The sequence below is a fragment of the Cherax quadricarinatus genome, chromosome 85 (assembly GCF_038502225.1).
Source record: "Cherax quadricarinatus isolate ZL_2023a chromosome 85, ASM3850222v1, whole genome shotgun sequence".
Taxonomy (NCBI): domain Eukaryota; kingdom Metazoa; phylum Arthropoda; class Malacostraca; order Decapoda; family Parastacidae; genus Cherax; species Cherax quadricarinatus.
In genome coordinates this window covers 12,672,918-12,695,864 of record NC_091376.1, presented here as the reverse complement: position 1 = coordinate 12,695,864, position 22,947 = coordinate 12,672,918, and the positions used below count along the sequence as shown (strand labels likewise).

At 44.9% G+C, this 22,947-nt stretch overlaps 1 protein-coding gene and 1 long non-coding RNA gene across 3 annotated transcripts in view; one reads left to right on the top strand and one right to left on the bottom strand.

Annotated features, from left to right (window-relative positions):
* Positions 1–22,947, bottom strand: part of LOC138855222 (uncharacterized) — a 202,825-nt gene that overhangs the window by 15,765 nt on the left and 164,113 nt on the right. The window lies entirely within an intron of this gene.
* Positions 6,137–20,439, top strand: LOC128703188 (N-acetylaspartate synthetase). 2 transcript variants are annotated; one of them, XM_070103399.1, is made up of 5 exons: positions 6,137–6,227; positions 11,577–11,782; positions 15,838–15,986; positions 16,349–16,483; positions 17,419–20,439. In XM_070103399.1, the coding sequence occupies exons 2-5, from the start codon at positions 11,591–11,593 to the stop codon at positions 17,609–17,611; spliced, it is 669 nt and encodes a 222-aa protein (XP_069959500.1). In that variant the 5' UTR covers positions 6,137–6,227; positions 11,577–11,590; the 3' UTR covers positions 17,612–20,439. The 2 variants fall into 2 exon arrangements, with proteins under 2 accessions (XP_069959500.1, XP_069959501.1); XM_070103400.1 differs by having other exon boundaries at positions 6,143–6,227; positions 11,580–11,782.

Here is a 22,947-nt window from a genome sequence, read left to right as displayed (position 1 = left end):
TGGTCATGCAGCAGTGATGTAACTGGTCATGCAGCAGTGATGTAACTGGTCATGCAGCAGTGATGTAACTGGTCATGCAGCAGTGATGTAACTGGTCGTGCAGCAGTGATGTAACTGGTCGTGCAGTAGTGATGTAACTGGTCGTGCAGCAGTGATGTAACTGGTCGTGCAGCAGTGATGTAACTGGTCGTGCAGCAGTGATGTAACTGGTCATGCAGCAGTGATGTAACTGGTCATGCAGCAGTGACGTAACTGGTCGTGCAGCAGTGATGTAACTGGTCGTGCAGCAGTGATGTAACTGGTCGTGCAGTAGTGATGTAACTGGTCATGCAGCAGTGATATAACTGGTCATGCAGCAGTGATGTAACTGGTCATGCAGCAGTGATGTAACTGGCCATGCAGCAGTGATGTAACTGGTCAGGTAGCAGTTGTGTAACTGGTCGTGCAGCAGTGATGTAACTGGTCATGCAGCAGTGATGTAACTGGTCATGCAGCAGTGATGTAACTGGCCATGCAGCAGTGATGTAACTGGTCAGGTAGCAGTTATGTAACTGGTCATGCAGCAGTGATGTAACTGGTCGTGCAGCAGCGATGTAACTGGTCATGCAGCAGTGATGTAACTGGTCATGCAGCAGTGATGTAACTGGTCATGCAGCAGTGATGTAACTGGTCATGCAGCAGTGATGTAACTGGTCATGCAGCAGTGATGTAACTGGTCGTGCAGCAGTGATGTAACTGGTCATGCAGCAGTGATGTAACTGGTCGTGCAGCAGTGATGTAACTGGTCATGCAGCAGTGATATAACTGGTCATGCAGCAGTGATGTAACTGGCCATGCAGCAGTGATGTAACTGGTCGTGCAGCAGTGATGTAACTGGTCATGCAGCAGTGATGTAACTGGTCGTGCAGCAGTGATGTAACTGGTCGTGCAGTAGTGATGTAACTGGTCGTGCAGTAGTGATGTAACTGGTCGTGCAGCAGTGATGTAACTGGTCATGCAGCAGTGATGTAACTGGTCGTGCAGCAGTGATGTAACTGGTCGTGCAGCAGTGATGTAACTGGTCATGCAGCAGTGATGTAACTGGTCGTGCAGCAGTGATGTAACTGGTCGTGCAGCAGTGATGTAACTGGTCGTGCAGCAGTGATGTAACTGGTCATGCAGCAGTGATATAACTGGTCATGCAGCAGTGATGTAACTGGCCATGCAGCAGTGATGTAACTGGTCGTGCAGCAGTGATGTAACTGGTCATGCAGCAGTGATGTAACTGGTCGTGCAGCAGTGATGTAACTGGTCGTGCAGTAGTGATGTAACTGGTCGTGCAGCAGTGATGTAACTGGTCATGCAGCAGTGATGTAACTGGTCGTGCAGCAGTGATGTAACTGGTCGTGCAGCAGTGATGTAATTGGTCGTGCAGCAGTGATGTAACTGGTCGTGCAGCAGTGATGTAATTGGTCGTGCAGCAGTGATGTAACTGGTCGTGCAGCAGTGATGTAACTGGTCGTGCAGCAGTGATGTAACTGGAGTTTACTACCCCTGTCCCCCCGTCCTTGGATTTCATGGGGGTGACACCAAAGATGCTGCCCCGGGTGACACCAACCCTAGTGACGCCTCTTAATAGAGGTACACAATGGTTGCAGCGACTGTACCTTAATTAACATTACAGAGGTACATACTAAGTGCAGGGACTGTACCTCAACATTACAGAGGTAGATACTGGGTCCAGAGGCTGTACCTCAACATTACAGAGGTAGATACTGGGTCCAGGGACTGTACCTCAACATTACAGAGGTAGATACTGGGTCCAGGGGCTCTATCTCAACATTACAGAGGTAGATACTGGGTCCAGGGACTGTACCTCAACATTACAAAAGTAAATACTGGGTCCAGGGGCTGTACCTCAACACAACAGAAGTACATACTGGGTCCAGGAACTGTACCTCAGCACTGCAGAGGTACTGTATTTCAACATTTCAGAGGTACATACTGGGTCCAGGAACTGTACCTCAACATTGCAGTGTAGTGATACTGCTCCTGTGGGGAGCAGCAGCAGGATAATACTGCACCACCTCTCGGGGCCCTTAACAACAACAACAGTTTGGTGTGTGTCATGGGCGCCAACACATGGAGTTTACCTGGAGAGAGTTCCGGGGGTCAACGCCCCCGCAGCTCGGTCTGTGACCAGGCCTCTTGGTGGATCAGAGTCTGATCAACCAGGCTGTTACTGCTGGCTGCACGCAAACCAACGTACGAGCCACAGCCCGGCTGGTCAGGAACCGACTTTAGGTGCTTGTCCAGTGCCAGCTTGAAGACTGCCAGGGGTCTGTTGGTAATCCCCCTTATGTATGCTGGGAGGCAGTTGAACAGTCTCGGGCCCCTGACACTTTTTGTATGGTCTCTTAACGTGCTAGTGACACCCCTGCTTTTCATTGGGGGGATGTTGCATCGTCTGCCAAGTCTTTTGCTTTCATAGTGAGTGATTTTCGTGTGCAAGTTCGGTACTAGTTCCTCTAGGATTTTCCAGGTGTATATAATCATGTATCTCTCCCGCCTGCATTCCAGGGAATACAGGTTTAGGAACCTCAAGCGCTCCCAGTAATTGAGGTGTTTTATCTCCGTTATGCGCGCTGTGAAGGTTCTCTGTACATTTTCTAGGTCAGCAATTTCACCTGCTTGGCCTCCCTAGTTTTGAAGGTTCTCATTATCCATCCTGTCATTTTTCTAGCAGATGCGATTGATACAATGTTATGGTCCTTGAAGGTGAGATCCTCCGACATGATCACTCCCAGGTCTTTGACGTTGGTGTTTCACTCTATTTTGTGGCCAGAATTTGTTTTGTACTCTGATGAAGATTTAATTTCCTGGTGTTTACCATATCTGAGTAATTGAAATTTCTCATCGTTGAACTTCATATTGTTTTCTGCAGCCCACTGAAAGATTTGGTTGATGTCCGCCTGGAGCCTTGCAGTGTCTGCAATGGAAGACACTGTCATGCAGAATCGGGTGTCATCTGCAAAGGAAGACACGGTGCTGTGGCTGACATCCTTGTCTATGTCAGATATGAGGATGAGGAACAAGATGGGAGCTAGTACTGTGCCTTGTGGAACAGAGCTTTTCACCGTAGCTGCCCCGGACTTTGCTCTGTTGACGACTACTCTCTGTGTTCTGTTAGTGAGGAAATTATAGATCCATCGCCCGACTTTTCCTGTTATTCCTTTAGCACGCATTTTGTGCGCTATTACGCCATGGTCACACTTGTCGAAGGCTTTTGCAAAGTCACTGTCAAAGGCAGTTGTGAAAGTATTCATCAAAGGAACAGAAGTAGATGGTCTTATTGATAGTGGCAGCTCAGAGAGTTTCATCAACCTTGACTTAGTTAAACGCCACTCCTTGACTGTACATCACTCATCAGGTACCGTTTCCATGGCATCAACATCTCTCTCTATTCAGACCTTAGGGTTTTGTAAGGTAAATCTCAGAGTTAATGGAAAGGATTATCAAGATGTACATTTAGCTATTCTGCCACAACTGTGCTCTGATGTTATCCTTGGTCAGGACTTTCAGAAGCTGCATGATAGTGTCACCTTAACATATGGAGGTGAACTGCCTCCTCTTGTTGTCTGTGGACTTAGCACTTTAAGGGTTGACCCACCAAAGCTGTTTGCAAATCTTACCGCGGATTGCCATCCTATATCAGCTAAGTCACGCCGCTATTCTTATGAGGATCGGATGTTCATTGAGAAAGAAACTCAGAGGCTGCTGAAGGAGGGTATTATAGAACCGAGTAATTCCCCTTGGCGTGCACAGGTTGTTGTTAAAGATGATTATAGGAAACGGAGACTGGCTATCGATTACTCTGAGACAATCAACAAATTTACACTTCTTGATGGGTACCCTCTACCTCGAATTGATGATACAGTGAACAAAATTGCTCCGTACTATGTGTTTAGCACAATTGATCTACAGAGTGCCTATCATCAAGTCCCTATAAGGAATGAAGATAAACCATACACAGCGTTTCAGGCTAGTGATGGCCTGTATCAGTTTACCAGAGTCCCTTTTGGAGTCACCAATGGGGTAGCCTGCTTCCAACGAATTATGGATTCACTCATTCAGGAAGAGCAACTCATGGGAACTTATGCGTATTTAGATAATGTTACCATTTGTGGCAAGACCCAGGAGGAACATGATGCAAACCTTGATAAGTTTTTGGAAGCCGCCAAGAAGAAAAATATCAGTTACAATGAGGAAAAGTGCACTTTTTCAACTAAAAGACTTAGCATCCTTGGTTATGTAGTGGAAGGAGGTTCAATATTCCCAGACCCTGAACGACTACGAGCTCTACGGGAACTTCCAATGCCTCAAGACAAAAAGTCACTCCGAAGAACTCTTGGTCTCTTTGCTTATTACTCACAATGGATCTACAACTATTCAAGTAAAGTCCGCCCATTGAGTGCTACCACATTTCCTGTGACAAAGGAAGCAGAAGCCGCTTTCCATACTCTCAAACAGGACATTGAAAACTCAGTAGTTCAAACCATTGATGAGTCTCTACCATTCGAAGTGGAAACGGATGCGTCTGACATTGCCATTGCTGCAGTCTTATCTCAGGCAGGACGACCAGTAGCCTTCTTTTCGAGAACTTTTCAAGGATCAGAGAAATGTTACGCTGCTGTAGAAAAGGAAGCCCAGGCCATCATAGAAGCAGTTCGCCACTGGAGGCATTATTTAACTGGTAGACATTTCACCATAAGGACTGACCAACGGTCCATGATGTGTATATTCGACAAGAAGCACAAAAGTAAGATAAAGAATGACAAGATATTACGCTGGAGGATGGAACTATCATTTTATGACTTTGATATTCTGTACCGACCGGGTCAAGAGAACATCTCACCTGATGCATTCTCTAGGTCCCACTGTGGAGCAGCATGTCATGATTTACAATCACTCTCAGCACTCCACAAGGCTTTGTGTCACCCAGGAGTTACACGCCTGTACCATTTTGTCAAATCAAAGAACATGCCCTACTCAGTGGAAGATGTGCGACAAGTGATCAGAGCATGCAGAGTATGTGCAGAGTGCAAGCCAAACTTTCATCAGTCAGAGAAGACTCATCTCATTAAATCCACCCAGCCTTTCGAGAGACTGAATATAGATTTCAAAGGACCTCTACCAAGCACAAATCAGAATAGATATTTCCTTAACATAGTAGATGAATATTCAAGGTTTCCCTTTGTGTTCCCCTGTGCAAATATGACTGCTTCAACTGTTATTAGTTGTCTTTCACAGTTGTTCTCTATTTTTGGTATGCCAGCTTATATCCATTCAGACAGGGGATCCTCGTTCATGAGTAACGAACTTCAGGAGTTTTTGGCTAGCAAAGGTATTGCCTGCAGCAGAATAACAAGCTACAACCCTCAAGGCAATGGTCAAGTGGAGCGGTTCAATGGTACTATATGGAAGGCAGTTACAATGACATTGAAGTCGTGTAATCTACCTGTTCAACACTGGCAAACTGTCCTACCTGATGCTCTTCACTCTATTAGATCATTGCTGTGCACAGCTACTAATGCAACCCCTCATGAAAGACTCCTCAACTATTCACATCGTTCCTCTACGGGAGCCTCCGTGCCCACTTGGTTATGTCATCCTGGACCCGTTCTCCTGAAGAGTCACCGTAGGATGAACAAGACGGATCCTTTAGTGGAAGAGGTAGAGCTCCTGCATGCTAATCCACATTACGCCCACATTCACTACCAAAATGGTGAAGAGACTACAGTATCTACAAGACATTTAGCCCTAGCTGAAATCCCCATTAGTGTGGAATCTCAAGATACACCAATAGATGTGAAAGATGCTTCGTTTTCTCCTGGAAAGCCCCTTGAGACTACCCCTACGGAAATAGAGGATTCTGCTCCAGCAGTTAGTCAAACCCCTCTGGAAAATATTGAACCTGCTGAAGAGGCTCAAGGGCTACGAAGGTCGGGACGTGTACGTCGCCCACCTAACAGTTTGGGAGATTACTGTCTCTGATATTTTAGAAGGGGGAGATTGTAGTGATACTTCTCCTGTGGGGAGCAGCAGCAGGATAATACTGCACCACCTCTCGGGGCCCTTAACAACAACAACAACAACAGTTTGGTGTGTGTCATGGGCGTGAGCACATCGTGTGTGATTCTCTTGTCTTATATCCACATATTCCACATATAAGTGATGCAGATTACATGGTGAGTTTAAATATGTGGCCTGTAGTTATAACTTTTCTCTTGACATATGCAAGACATTACCATCCCTGTAGAAGCAGTTATTAGATGTATTAGTCATATATTTTGTTGCAGAAGTACTATGAAGATTCTATGTTCAATAAAGCCTAGAGATAAGGCCTGTGTTTCTATCACTTTGAATTTGAATTTGAATTGAATTTGAACACAGAGGTACTGTACTTCAACATTACAGAGGTACATACTGGGTCCAGGGACTGTACATCAACATTACAGAGGTACATACTGGGTCCAGGGACTGTACTTCAAAATTACAGAGGTACATACTGGGTCCAGGGACTGTACTTCAACATTACAGAGGTACATACTGGGTCCAGGGACTGTACTTCAACATTACAGAGGCACATACTGGGTCCAGGGACTGTACTTCAACATTACAGAGGTACATACTGGGTCCAGGGACTGTACTTCAACATTACAGAGGTACATACTGGGTCCAGGGACTGTACTTTAACATTACAGAGGCACATACTGGGTCCAGGGACTGTACTTCAACATTACAGAGGTACATACTGGGTCCAGGGACTGTACTTCAACATTACAGAGGTACATACTGGGTCCAGGGACTGTACTTCAACATTACAGAGGTACATACTGGGTCCAGGGACTGTACGTCAACATTACAGAGGTACATACTGGGTCCAGGGACTGTACATCAACATTACAGAGGTACATACTGGGTTCAGGGACTGTACATCAACATGACAGAGGTACATACTGGGTCCAGGGACTGTACTTCAACATTACAGAGGTACATACTGGGTCCAGGGACTGTACATCAACATTACAGAGGTACATACTGGGTCCAGGGACTGTACTTCAACATTACAGAGGTACATACTGGGTTCAGGGACTGTACATCAACATTACAGAGGTACATACTGGGTCCAGGGACTGTACTTTAACATTACAGAGGCACATACTGGGTCCAGGGACTGTACTTCAACATTACAGAGGTACATACTGGGTCCAGGGACTGTACTTCAACATTACAGAGGTACATACTGGGTCCAGGGACTGTACATCAACATTACAGAGGTACATACTGGGTTCAGGGACTGTACTTCAACATTACAGAGGTACATACTGGGTCCAGGGACTGTACTTCAACATTACAGAGGTACATACTGGGTCCAGGGACTGTACTTCAACATTACAGAGGTACATACTGGGTCCAGGGACTATACTTCAACATTACAGAGGTACATACTGGGTACCGGGTCTGGGCCACAAAACTTTGATAGCTGAACAACTTTTAAGCCAGCCCGTAATGCTATGCATAGTATAAGTGGCTTTGGCATGCTGCTCTTATCTGTATTTTTTTTGTACCTCTGTATGTGTGCTCAAATTGTAAATAAATAAATAAATAAATAAATAAATAAACTTACTGTGGTATCAAGGGGTGATTTGGGTGAAACATCTCAGTAATATTATGAATAATTAAACGTATACAAAAGTTAAACTAGTTAACCCTTCCCTAAACTGCATTTTCTATAATAAGAAGAAATAAAAAAAAACTGGATTAAAATATATTTTACAAATGCTCAGAAATAAGTACAGTGATATTTGGCTTAATACAATGTAAGTTTGCAACTTTTCAAGTAATCTTTATATTTTTGGGGAAACACTAGATCCGTAGGAGCTGTACTGTACCTGGGGGATGGGAGGAGCGGTGGACAATCAGGTTTGATCTGAGGAAAGAGAGAGGAGTAACACAAAGAATTTGTTCAGCTAGTGTTCATTACCTTTGTAAATTGTGAGTTCATTACCTCTGTAACTTGTTCAGCTATCAAAACTTTGGAGTCCAGTCCCTGGACCAATTATGTACCTCTGTAATCTTTTGACTACCGCCCACACCATGGGTATGGGGTGCATAATAAACATATTAAACTAACTAGTGTACATAACACTGTTCTCTGAGACACTAGTGCTCTGATATCCTCTGATTAAGTATAATATATTATGCTAAGTTGCTTTCTTAATTTGGCTGTGTGGTATAATCAGGGGCGGATCCACTATGAGACTTCAGGGCCCAGAGTGTGGACGGGGGAATTGCTTATTACTTCGTTATTTGTTTATGACTGTAACCAACAATGGAATTATTATAATAATCAAAGGGGAAACGCTAAACCCGGAGGATTATACAGCGCCTGGGGGGGGGATGTGGAAGGTATTCAGGCTTAATTTGGGGAACTGGAGCACAGATCCAATTCCCTAAATCAAGAGCCCCTCACCAACATCAAGGAACCTTCCTTGAGGGGAACCAACAATGGAAAATAAAGGACTGTAAGTTACCCCAATGGAAATAAGTCACTAACTTTTTTGGGTTATCCCAGGTTCTCTACACATATGCTGCTATGTATGATAATTCTATGTAACTGTATTTGTGTATACCTGAATAAACTTACTTACCATGTATAGACGTGTAGATGATTAATTGCCTTTGTAACTAGTTCAGCTATCAAAACTTTGGGGCCCAGTTCCTGGACCCATTATGTACCTTTGTAATTTTTTGACTGCTGCCCACAAGATGGGTATGGGGTGACTACCACCCACGGGACGGGTATGGGGTGACTACCGCCCATAGGATGGGTATGGGGTGACTACCACCCACGGGACGGGTATGGGGTGACTACCGCCCACAGGATGGGTATGGGGTGACTACCACCCACGGGATGGGTATGGGGTGACTACCGCCCATAGGATGGGTATGGGGTGACTACCACCCACGGGATGGGTATGGGGTGACTACCGCCCATAGGATGGGTATGAGGTGACTACCGCCCACAGGATGGGTATGGGGTGACTACCGCCCATAGGATGGGTATGGGGTGACTACCGCCCACAGGATGGGTATGGGGTGACTACCACCCACGGGATGGGTATGTGGTGACTACCACCCATAGGATGGGTATGGGGTGACTACCACCCACGGGATGGGTATGGGGTGACTACCGCCCATAGGATGGGTATGGGGTGACTACCGCCCACAGGATGGGTATGGGGTGACTACCGCCCATAGGATGGGTATGGGGTGACTACCGCCCACAGGATGGGTATGGGGTGACTACCGCCCACAGGATGGGTATGGGGTGACTACCACCCACGGGATGGGTATGGGGTGACTACCGCCCATAGGATGGGTATGGGGTGACTGCCACCCACGGGATGGGTATGGGGTGACTACCGCCCACAGGATGGGTATGGGGTGACTACCGCCCACAGGATGGGTATGGGGTGACTACCGCCCACAGGATGGGTATGGGATGACTACCGCCCACAGGATGGGTATGGGGTGACTACCGCCCACAGGATGGGTATGGGGTGACTACCGCCCACAGGGTATGGGGTACGTGCATAACAAAAGTGTTAAGCTAAAGCCCTAATCCCAGAGGATGTCCCCGGAAGCCGCTTTTAAAAATTAATATAGTGTAATTCAGTACAAAACAATGGTTAAAATAAAAGCAGTAACAGCCTGGTTGATCAGACCCTGATCCACCACGAGGCCTGGTCTCAGACCGAACCGCGGGGGCGTTGACCCCCGAAAGCCTCTCCAAGTATACTCCAGGTATGATAAAAACTAGCTGTTGCTGGCTGCGATGGTGACCTTATAACAGGTCAAGCTTCATTAGATTTAGATTTTTGCCACCGAAGTGGCTAGTTTATTGTGCACCCCATATCCACCCTGTGGACGGTAGTGGCTAGTTTATTGTGCACCACATATCCATCCTGTGGACGGTAGCGCGAGAACATATGGATACACAAAAGGCCTAGGAACTAGGCCCCAAAGGGTTAACAGGAATACATATGGATTTATATCTACATATCTATAGTTCACTTATCTGTTACAAGCAAATTTAGGAAATTTGCTTAGTATATCTGGATTCTTATTTTCATTAATAAGATATCTTGACATGTCACATAGGTTATTATACTGTCTGTCTCTGTATTCCTCAATAAGTGGACAATTAAGCAGCAGGTGAAATTGCTGACCTAGAAAATGTACAGAGAACCTTCACGGCGCGCATAACGGAGATAAAACACCTCAATTACTGGGAGCGCTTGAGGTTCCTAAAACTGTATTCCCTGGAACGCAGGCGAGAGAGATACATGATTATATACACCTGGAAAATCCTAGAGGGACTAGTACCGAACTTGCACACGAAAATCACTCACTATGAAAGCAAAAGACTTGGCAGACGATGCAACATCCCCCCAATGAAAAGCAGGGGTGTCACTAGCACGTTAAGAGACCATACAATAAGTGTCAGGGGCCCGAGACTGTTCAACTGCCTCCCAACATACATAAGGGGGATTACCAACAGACCCCTGGCAGTCTTCAAGCTGGCACTGGACAAGCACCTAAAGTCGGTTCCTGACCAGTCGGGCTGCGGCTCGTACGTTGGTTTGCGTGCAGCCAGCAGTAACAGCCTGGTTGATCAGGCTCTGATCCACCAGGAGGCCTGGTCACAGACCGTGCCGCGGGGGCGTTGACCCCCGGAACTCTCTCCAGGTAAACTCCAGCAGGGTGTTCAGGCACACTATAGATAGAGGGTAAGAAACAGAAGTGGAGGCGTTTCGGTTTAAAACGAATTCTTCGTCAGAAGCTAAGAAATTGGTTCGGAATGGATGACACGTGCTTTCTTAAGCAGCGAAATACATGTAATAATGTTCGAAAAATTAACGTCATGTTAATTAAAATGACACAAGTGCAACTAATGTGACATTTTATTGTGGCAACGTTTCGCTCTCCAGGAGCTTTGTCAAGCCGTTAACAGCTTAACAAAGCTCATGGAGAGCGAAACGTTGCCACAATAAAATGTCACATTAGTTACATATGTGTCCTCTTACCTGAGGTACATATAGTTTAATATCTCTTTTGAGAAAGATATTACAGTGATGGGTGAGGATGTTGCAGTTCATACAACTGCAACATCCTATGTTGCAGTTCTATGAACTGCAACATCCTATGTTGCAGTTCTATGAACTGCAACATCCTATGTTGCAGTTCTAGGAACTGCAACATCCTATGTTGCAGTTCTATGAACTGCAACATCCTATGTTGCAGTTCTATGAGCTGCAACATCCTATATTGCAGTTCTATGAACTGCAACATCCTATGTTGCAGTTCTATGAACTATGCACACTTTTGACAAGAGATCTATTGAATGAACGATTATGAATGTGTTTTTTTTCCTGGATGGTCAACCTACCCTGTGCGAAATGGCCATTCCGTTAAAACAATAATAATACCAATAAGAATAAATACCATTGAGGTATCCTGTTTACCATTAGCAGAGAGAAGAATCATGTGGAGAGAAACAGTGTTGATAAGAGCAGTGAGGAGCAGTGATATGGAGGCTGTGAGGGAGGTTTATAGGTCCTCTCAAGTAGTTATGTCCAGGCAGGAGTTTATTATCCACCTCCTGCGCCTCTTCAAACATCCTTACCTCGTCATCCTCACCGTTATCATCTTCCTCTTACTTTACTGCATCCTGCAGGTAAGGCTTAGTTTAATGTGTTTATTATGCATTCCATACCTATGGTGTGGGTGGTAGTCAAAAGATTACAGAGGTACATAATGGGTCCAAGGACTGGGCCCCAAAGTTTTGATAGCTGAACTAGTTACAAAGGTAATGAACTTCAGGTAATGAACTCCAGGTAATGCACTCCAGGTAATGCAGTCCGGGTAATGCACTCCAGATAATGCACTACAGGTAAGGCTGCATATCATTTTCCTCACACTATACAACTCTGCAGTCCAGTCCCTGGACCCATTATGTACCTCTGTAATCTTTTGACCACCACCCACACCATGGGTATGGTGTACATAATAAAAATGGTAAACTAAACTATACTACTACATACTGTATACATACTATACACAAACTATATACATACTATACACAAACTATATACAAACTATACAGATACCATACCTGGAGATGATTTCTGGTGTCAGCGCCCCCGCGGCCTTGTCCGTGACCAGGCTATGTATACATACCCCCCTCAAGGAAGGTTCCTTGATGTTGGTGAGGGGCTCTTGATTTAGGGAATTGGATCTGTGCTCCAGTTCCCCGAATTAAGCCTGAATGCCTTCCACATCCCCCCTCCCAGGCGCTGTATAATCCTCCGGGTTTAGCGCTTCCCCCTTGATTATAATAATAATAATATATATACATACTATAAAGATACTATATACATACTATACACTTACTATATACACACTATACACATACTATATACACAGATATATGCACCTCTCGGTGTATATATAAGCTGTCGTAAGCAATCCTTGGTTCAGATTCATTTAGTACAATTCCTCTATCTCAATTTTAAGTACTACTGTACATAAATATTTTTAATAATGGGATATTTTCTCAATACCGTAACAACTCGAAATATTATGATTCTTGACTTGGCTAATGACTATGTTTATATTACATATTATTAACATAAAATCATATTCATACGTAATATAAAAGTGATGAATGTTGACATTCGAAAAATTGTGAAATAATAATAATAATAATAATAATAATAATAATAATAATAATAATAATAATAATAATAATAATAATAATAATAATAGTCTAGTTAGCGGACTATTATAATGGGTTGTATCCCAAAAAAGGAAGAACCTTCTTGTGTTATTGAAGGAAAGACAATGGCAAATCAAGCTTTTATTTTGACGATGTTTCGCTCTGTGTATTATAGGTAGATGGTATTCTTGACAGCCTGTCTTTTTTCTGCATTAAGTCGGCCGTACGCTGCCGTGTCCAACTTGTTGATAATAATTACGATGTTTGGTTCAGTAAAGGTTTGCAGGATGTGTTGTGGCAGGATGTGTTGTGGCAGGATGTGTTGTGGCAGGATGTTGTGTGGCAGGATGTGTTGTGGCAGGATGTGTTGTGGCAGGATGTTGTGTGGCAGGATGTTGTGTGGCAGGATGTGTTGTGGCAGGATGTGTTGTGGCAGGATGTGTTGTGGCAGGATGTGTTGTGGCAGGATGTGTTGTGGCAGGATGTGTTGTGGCAGGATGTGTTGTGGCAGGATGTGTTGTGGCAGGATGTGTTGTGGCAGGATGTGTTGTGGCAGGATGTGTTGTGGCAGGATGTTGTGTGGCAGGATGTGTTGTGGCAGGATGTGTTGTGGCAGGATGTGTTGTGGCAGGATGTGTTGTGGCAGGATGTGTTGTGGCAGGATGTGTTGTGGCAGGATGTGTTGTGGCAGGATGTGTTGTGGCAGGATGTGTTGTGGCAGGATGTGTTGTGGCAGGATGTGTTGTGGCAGGATGTGTTGTGGCAGGATGTTGTGTGGCAGGATGTGTTGTGGCAGGATGTGTTGTGGCAGGATGTGTTGTGGCAGGATGTGTTGTGGCAGGATGTTGTGTGGCAGGATGTGTTGTGGCAGGATGTGTTGTGGCAGGATGTGTTGTGGCAGGATGTGTTGTGGCAGGATGTGTTGTGTGGCAGGATGTGTTGTGGCAGGATGTGTTGTGGCAGGATGTGTTGTGGCAGGATGTGTTGTGGCAGGATGTGTTGTGGCAGGATGTGTTGTGTGGCAGGATGTGTTGTGGCAGGATGTGTTGTGGCAGGATGTGTTGTGGCAGGATGTTGTGTGGCAGGATGTGTTGTGGCAGGATGTTGTGGCAGGATGTGTTGTGGCAGGATGTGTTGTGGCAGGATGTTGTGTGGCAGGATGTGTTGTGGCAGGATGTTGTGGCAGGATGTTGTGTGGCAGGATGTGTTGTGGCAGGATGTGTTGTGGTAGGATGTGTTGTGGCAGGATGTGTTGTGGCAGGATGTGTTGTGGCAGGATGTGTTGTGGCAGGATGTGTTGTGGCAGGATGTGTTGTGGCAGGATGTGTTGTGGCAGGATGTGTTGTGGCAGGATGTGTTGTGGCAGGATGTGTTATGGCAGGATGTGTTGTGGCAGGATGTTGTGTGGCAGGATGTGTTGTGGCAGGATGTGTTGTGGCAGGATGTGTTGTGGCAGGATGTGTTGTGGCAGGATGTGTTATGGCAGGATGTGTTGTGGCAGGATGTTGTGTGGCAGGATGTGTTGTGGCAGGATGTGTTGTGGCAGGATGTGTTGTGGCAGGATGTGTTGTGGCAGGATGTGTTGTGGCAGGATGTTGTGTGGCAGGATGTGTTGTGGCAGGATGTGTTGTGGCAGGATGTGTTATGGCAGGATGTGTTGTGGCAGGATGTGTTGTGGCAGGATGTGTTGTGGCAGGATGTGTTGTGGCAGGATGTGTTATGGCAGGATGTGTTCTGGCAGGAAGTCGTGTGGCAGGATGTGTTCTGGCAGGATGTGTTGTGGCCGGATGTGGTCTGGCAGGATGTGTTGTGGCAGGATGTGTTGTGGCAGGATGTGTTGTGGCAGGATGTGTTGTGGCAGGATGTGTTATGGCAGGATGTGTTGTGGCAGGATGTGTTGTGGCAGGATGTGTTGTGGCAGGATGTGTTGTGGCAGGATGTGTTATGGCAGGATGTGTTGTGGCAGGATGTGTTGTGGCAGGATGTGTTGTGGCAGGATGTGTTGTGGCAGGATGTGTTGTGGCAGGATGTGTTGTGGCAGGATGTGTTATGGCAGGATGTGTTGTGGCAGGATGTGTTGTGGCAGGATGTGTTGTGGCAGGATGTTGTGTGGCAGGATGTGTTGTGGCAGGATGTGTTGTGGCAGGATGTTGTGGCAGGATGTGTTGTGGCAGGATGTGTTGTGGCAGGATGTGTTGTGGCAGGATGTGTTGTGGCAGGATGTGTTGTGGCAGGATGTGTTGCGGCAGGATGTGTTGTGGCAGGATGTGTTGTGGCAGGATGTTGTGTGGCAGGATGTTGTGTGGCAGGATGTGTTGTGGCAGGATGTGTTGTGGCAGGATGTGTTGTGGCAGGATGTGTTGTGGCAGGATGTGTTGCGGCAGGATGTGTTGTGGCAGGATGTGTTGTGGCAGGATGTTGTGTGGCAGGATGTGTTGTGGCAGGATGTGTTGCGGCAGGATGTGTTGTGGCAGGATGTGTTGTGGCAGGATGTGTTGTGGCAGGATGTGTTGTGGCAGGATGTTGTGTGGCAGGATGTGTTGTGGCAGGATGTGTTGCAGCAGGATGTGTTGTGGCAGGATGTGTTGTGGCAGGATGTGTTGTGGCAGGATGTGTTGTGGCAGGATGTTGTGTGGCAGGATGTGTTGTGGCAGGATGTGTTGCGGCAGGATGTGTTGTGGCAGGATGTGTTGTGGCAGGATGTTGTGTGGCAGGATGTGTTGTGGCAGGATGTGTTGCGGCAGGATGTGTTGTGGCAGGATGTGTTGTGGCAGGATGTGTTGTGGCAGAATGTGTTGTGGCAGGATGTGTTGTGGCAGGATGTTGTGTGGCAGGATGTGTTGTGGCAGGATGTGTTGTGGCAGGATGTGTTGTGGCAGGATGTGTTGTGGCAGGATGTGTTGTGGCAGGATGTGTTGTGGCAGGATGTGTTATGGCAGGATGTGTTATGGCAGGATGTGTTGTGGCAGGATGTGTTGTGGCAGGATGTGTTATGGCAGGATGTGTTATGGCAGGATGTGGTGTGGGCGGCGGTGTGGGGCGTGTGGGTAGTGGTGGTACTGGAAGGTAGTCGGTACTGGATGTTCTGGAGGCAGATCCGCAGAGTGTTCCAGCCTGGACCTGACCTTCTCAACCTGATGTGCTACTACTCACACTCTCGCAGGTCAGTTCCTGCTGTCTTCTCCTTTGTTTTCAGTATTATGTAGATACGCCCTATGACACAATAATAAATAGCCCCTCCCCCTTCGTCTAAATTTCTAAAAGAATAAAAAAACTGGGCAAAAATTGTGAATTTGATAAAGTTTAGTTCGTTAGTTGCTTTTTTTTATATGAATCTATAGATCAATAAAGGTTATTCAAAGCGAAGGGGGGGGGACCACCTACCCTCTTTTCACTAAGAGAGAGAGAGAGAGAGAGAGAGAGAGAGAGTTATTACAGCATTGCTGGTCAATAGCCAGAAATACTTTTGTCAATGACACGACTGTTGACTTGTTTAGGTTTTAAATTTTTTTCTTTTTCGGCCAGATTGTTCTTGGTGGCTGAGGTGGATGGTGAAATAGTTGGCACTGCAGCTGTGAGAGAGACTGATGATCCGTACACTGCTAAGCTGATGAGAATGTTCGTCCACCCAAGATTTAGAAGGAAAAACATCGCCTCAAGGTTGGTGGAGAAAAATATGTTTCGTCATGTGTTTATTCTGTATGATGTGCTAAATTTATGTTAGTAATTTAGCGATGTTACTCTCCCTCTCTTCGGATCAAATCCGGTTACCTCCCATTTTCTCTGTAATTCTTTGATTACCACGTATACGATGTGTATGGGAGTGACTACCACCCACACGATGTGTATGGGAGTGACTACCACCCACATGATGTGTATGGAAGTGACTACTACCCACATGATGTGTATGGGAGTGACTACTACCCACATGATGTGTATGGGAGTGACTACCACCCACACGATGTGTATGGGAGTGACTACTACCCACATGATGTGCATGGGAGTGACTACCACCCACACGATGTGTATGGGAGTGACTACTACCCACATGATGTGTATGGGAGTGACTACCACCCACACGATGTGTATGGGAGTGACTACCACCCACACGATGTGTATGGGAGTGACTACCACCCACACGATGTGTATGGGAGTGACTACTACCCACATGATGTGTATGGGAGTGACTACCACCCACACGATGTGTATAGGGGTGACTACCACCCACACGATGTGTATGGGAGTGACTACCACCCACACGATGTGTATGGGAGTGACTACCACCCACACGATGTGTATAGGGGTGACTACCACCCACATGATGTGTATGGGAGTGACTACCACCCACACGATGTGTATAGGGGTGACTACCACCCACATGATGTGTATGGGAGTGACTACCACCCACACGATGGGTAAGTAATTTATTTAAGCACAGGTACACATTACAATTATCATACATAGTACAAATAACCTATTATAACCCAAAAAGTTAGACAGTAACATAATTCCACTGGGGTCGTTGGTATGGGGGTGACTACCACCCACAGGGTGGACATGGATGCATAACAAACGTATGAAATGATTCTCCCCAGGTTGGTAGAGGCGTGCCACAGTGAAGCTGACCATCTGGGTTACAAGGCAGTAGAGCTACTAACTCACACCACCAACCACAGTGCCATCAAGTGCTACCTGAAGGCAGGTTACACTCCACTCTACGTGAAGAACTTCGCTCGCCTGTATCCCCACACTTTTGACACCATTCACTTTATTTGGAAAATAAAATAAAAATATCTATTTCCAAGAGAAATATGATATTTGTTACTCTTATCTTATTAATAAAAGTTGTTTATATGACCAGTGGGTTATCTTCTACGAGAATCATAGGGACGAAAGCAAGCTACGTTCCCCATGTCATAGTCTAGGACACAGGATGAATTTGGCGCAATAATATGAGTCAGCCTGAGTTGGGAGACTTCAGTAAGGCTGTGAAGATATACTACAGCTCGGTTGGTAGCGCACTCACCTCACACACTGACGTCCGTAGTTCGATCCCCGGTGCTGGTGGAAAATTAGGACGTGTTTCCTTAAGACACCTGCTGTCCCTGTTCACCTAGTAGTAAAATAGGTACCTGGGTGTTAGTCATGTTACACCTGATGTTCACCTAGTAGTAAAATAGGTACCTGGGTGTTAGTCGACTGGTGTGGGTCGCATCCTGGGGACAAAATTGCCCTTATTGGCTCAAAATGCTCTGCATAATCAGGAGCTTTCTATATAGTATGTCACTGATGCGTGCAACCAGCAGTAACAGCCTGGTTGATCAGGCTGTGATCCACCAGGAGGCCTTGTCACAGACCGGGCCGCGGGGGCGTTGACCCCCGGAACTCTCTCCAGGTATGGTCTGTATAAGTTGTATCATGTACTGGTAGATATGAAGATTATAATAATAATAATAATTATTATTATTATTATTATTATTATTATTATTATTATTATTATTATTATTATTATTATTATTGCTAGTCTCTGGGTTCATTAGTTACGGCAGCTTCAAATTTTAGATTTTTTTGTGTATATTAACCAGTGTCTTGAGAAGTGTATCCCTTGTATCAACACTAGTCTTCTGTACCTCTGAACCAAGAAAGGTATCCCTTGTATCAACACTAGCCTTCTGTACCTCAGTGATCCAAGAAAGGTATCCCTTGTATCAACACTAGTCTTCTGTACCTCTGAACCAAGAAAGGTATCCCTTGTATCAACACTAGTCTTCTGTACCTCAGTGATCCAAGAAAGGTATCCCTTGTATCAACACTAGCCTTCTGTTCCTCTGATCCAAGAAAGGTATCCCTTGTATCAACACTAGCCTTCTGTACCTCTGAACCAAGAAAGGTATCCCTTGTATCAACACTAGCCTTCTGTACCTCTGATCCAAGAAAGGTATCCCTTGTATCAACACTAGCCTTCTGTACCTCTGATCCAAGAAAGGTATCCCTTGTATCAACACTAGCCTTCTGTACCTCTGATCCAAGAAAGGTATCCCTTGTATCAACACTAGCCTTCTGTACCTCTGATCCAAGAAATGTATCTCTTGTATCAACTCTAGCCTTCTGTACCTCAGTGATCCAAGAAAGGTATCCCTTGTATCAACACTAGTCTTCTGTACCTCAGTGATCCAAGAAAGGTATCCCTTGTATCAACACTAGCCTTCTGTACCTCTGATCCAAGAAAGGTATCCCTTGTATCAACACTAGCCTTCTGTACCTCTGTTCCAAGAAAGGTATCCCTTGTATCAACACTAGCCTTCTGTACCTCAGTGAACCAAGAAAGGTATCCCTTGCATCAATACTAGTCTTCTGTACCTCAGTGATCCAAGAAAGGTATCCCTTGTATCAACACTAGTCTTCTGTACCTCTGATCCAAGAAAGGTATCCCTTGTATCAACACTAGTCTTCTGTACCTCTGATCCAAGAAAGGTATCCCTTGTATCAACACTAGTCTTCTGTACCTCGGATCCAAGAAAGGTATCCCTTGTATCAACACTAGTCTTCTGTACCTCTGATCCAAGAAAGGTATCCATTGTATCAACACTAGCCTTCTGTACCTCTGATCCAAGAAAGGTATCCCTTGTATCAACACTAGCCTTCTGTACCTCTGATCCAAGAAAGGTATCCCTTGTATCAACACTAGCCTTCTGTACCTCAGTGATCCAAGAAAGGTATCCCTTGTATCAACACTAGCCTTCTGTACCTCTGATCCAAGAAAGGTATCCCTTGTATCAACACTAGCCTTCTGTACCTCAGTGATCCAAGAAAGGTATCCCTTGTATCAACACTAGCCTTCTGTACCTCTGATCCAAGAAAGGTATCCCTTGTATCAACACTAGCCTTCTGTACCTCTGATCCAAGAAAGGTATCCCTTGTATCAACACTAGTCTTCTGTACTTCTGATCCAAGAAAGGTATCCCTTGTATCAACACTAGCCTTCTGTACTTCTGATCCAAGAAAGGTATCCCTTGTATCAACACTAGTCTTCTGTACCTCTGATCCAAGAAAGGTATCCCTTGTATCAACACTAGCCTTCTGTACCTCAGTGATCCAAGAAAGGTATCCCTTGTATCAACACTAGTCTTCTGTACCTCAGTGATCCAAGAAAGGTATCCCTTGTATCAACACTAGCCTTCTGTACCTCTGATCCAAGAAAGGTATCCCTTGCATCAATACTAGTCTTCTGTACCTCAGTGATCCAAGAAAGGTATCCCTTGTATCAACACTAGTCTTCTGTACCTCTGATCCACCTCTGATGTACCTCTGTAATCTGTAAATACCATTGTAACTAGTCATGATTGTGACTAGACCTACCTGGAGTTCATTACCTTTGTAAATTGTGAGTTCATTACCTTTGTAAATTGTGAATTCATTACCTCTGTAACTTGCTCAGCTATCAAAACTTTGAGGCCCAGTCCCTGGACCCATTATGTACCTCTGTAATCTTTTGACTACCGCCCACAGGATGGGTATGGGGTGCATAACAAACATATTAAACTAACTAACTGTGTATGGACTGATGAAGCCACTGTGTGGCGAAACGTTTCCTTAATAAAGATACCCAAGAGTTGCACATGTTTCTAATTTATCGACCTACTGGAATGTTATACTGTGTAACTCCAGTACCTGCTGGAATGTTATACTGTGTAACTCCAGTACCTGCTGGAATGTTATACTGTGTAACTCCAGTACCTGCTGGAATGTTATACTGTGTAACTCCAGTACCTGCTGGAATGTTATACTGTGTAACTCCAGTACCTGCTGGGATGTTATACTGTGTAAGTAACTCCAGTACCTGCTGGAATGTTATACTGTGTAACTCCAGTACCTGCTGGAATGTTATACTGTGTAACTCCAGTACCTGCTGGAATGTTATACTGTGTAACTCCAGTACCTGCTGGAATGTTATACTGTGTAACTCCAGTACCTGCTGGGATGTTATACTGTGTAAGTAACTCCAGTACCTGCTGGAATGTTATACTGTGTAACTCCAGTACCTGCTGGAATGTTATACTGTGTAACTCCAGTACCTGCTGGAATGTTATACTGTGTAACTCCAGTACCTGCTGGAATGTTATACTGTGTAACTCCAGTACCTGCTGGGATGTTATACTGTGTAAGTAACTCCAGTACCTGCTGGAATGTTATACTGTGTAACTCCAGTACCTGCTGGAATGTTATACTGTGTAACTCCAGTACCTGCTGGAATGTTATACTGTGTAACTCCAGTACCTGCTGGAATGTTATACTGTGTAACTCCAGTACCTGCTGGAATGTTATACTGTGTAACTCCAGTACCTGCTGGAACGTTATACCGTGTAACTCCAGTACCTGCTGGAATGTTATACTGTGTAACTCCAGTACCTGCTGGAATGTTATACTGTGTAACTCCAGTACCTGCTGGAACGTTATACCGTGTAACTCCAGTACCTGCTGGAATGTTATACCGTGTAACTCCAGTACCTCCTGGAATGTTACTGTGTAACTCCAGTACCTCCTGGAATGTTACACTGTGTAACTCCAGTACCTCCTGGAATGTTACACTGTGTAACTCCAGTACCTCCTGGAATGTTACACTGTGTAACTCCAGTACCTCCTGGAATGTTACACTGTGTAACTCCAGTACCTCCTGGAATGTTACACTGTGTAACTCCAGTACCTCCTGGAATGTTACACTGTGTAACTCCAGTACCTCCTGGAATGTTACACTGTGTAACTCCAGTACCTCCTGGAATGTTACACTGTGTAACTCCAGTACCTCCTGGAATGTTACACTGTGTAACTCCAGTACCTCCTGGAATGTTACACTGTGTAACTCCAGTACCTCCTGGAATGTTACACTGTGTAACTCCAGTACCTCCTGGAATGTTACACTGTGTAACTCCAGTACCTCCTGGAATGTTACACTGTGTAACTCCAGTACCTCCTGGAATGTTACACTGTGTAACTCCAGTACCTCCTGGAATGTTACACTGTGTAACTCCAGTACCTCCTGGAATGTTACACTGTGTAACTCCAGTACCTCCTGGAATGTTACACTGTGTAACTCCAGTACCTCCTGGAATGTTACACTGTGTAACTCCAGTACCTCCTGGAATGTTACACTGTGTAACTCCAGTATGGTGGGCTCCACAATTTAAGAGTGCAGATAACTCCAGAACTGTAATAACTTTCTCTTCCGTAAGAAGTAGGTAGATCAAAGACAGGTCTAGTTATCCTTTGGTGAAAATACCTTCATTCTTGAGATTTGGGATTATAACTTAGGAGCAATGATCTGACAAGATAAAATTTAATATATTTAATATAAAAGTGTCTAAAAAATTATTACATAGAGTGATATAAAGCTTTTCTGTCTGTCGGTGAGTACTACTGAACATTACTCTTGGTAATATTGTGCTGAAGGTACTTGACTTAAAGTACAACTTCGACACCATATTACTACAGTGATACAGTAATCTCAAGTACAAGTAATGCCTTGACGTGGCTAGACTCGTAATGCATTGACGTGGCTAGACTCGTAATGCATTGACGTGGCTAGACTCGTAATGCATTGACGCGGCTAGACTCATAATACCTTGACGCGGCTAGACTCGTAATACCTTGACGTGGCTAGACTCATAATACCTTGACGCGGCTAGACTCATAATACCTTGACGCGGCTAGACTCATAATACCTTGACGTGGCTAGACTCATAATACCTTGACGCGGCTAGACTCATAACCAAGCCAAAATAAGAGTAATCATAATTCTTAGAATATACTGTTTCCACCATAATTACCTACAAAACAAGAGCTTAACACAAAGCTAAAGATATGTGTCGAAACATCAGAATATAACAATTAATCACAAGGGAACAAAGAAATAAATTTTCCACTCATACAATAATAATTATGAACCATGGGTCCCACACGAGACGCAACAGTAACTGCAGATCCTGCTAAAAGTATTTAAGTGTACTTACTAATGTTAATTAAAAGTAATAAGGTATGTAGCCCTGGTAAATTAATGAATTTAGAGACAACTCAGAAATGTTCAGGATATGTCAAAGTATTTTATCCACAGTGGTACATTACGTAAC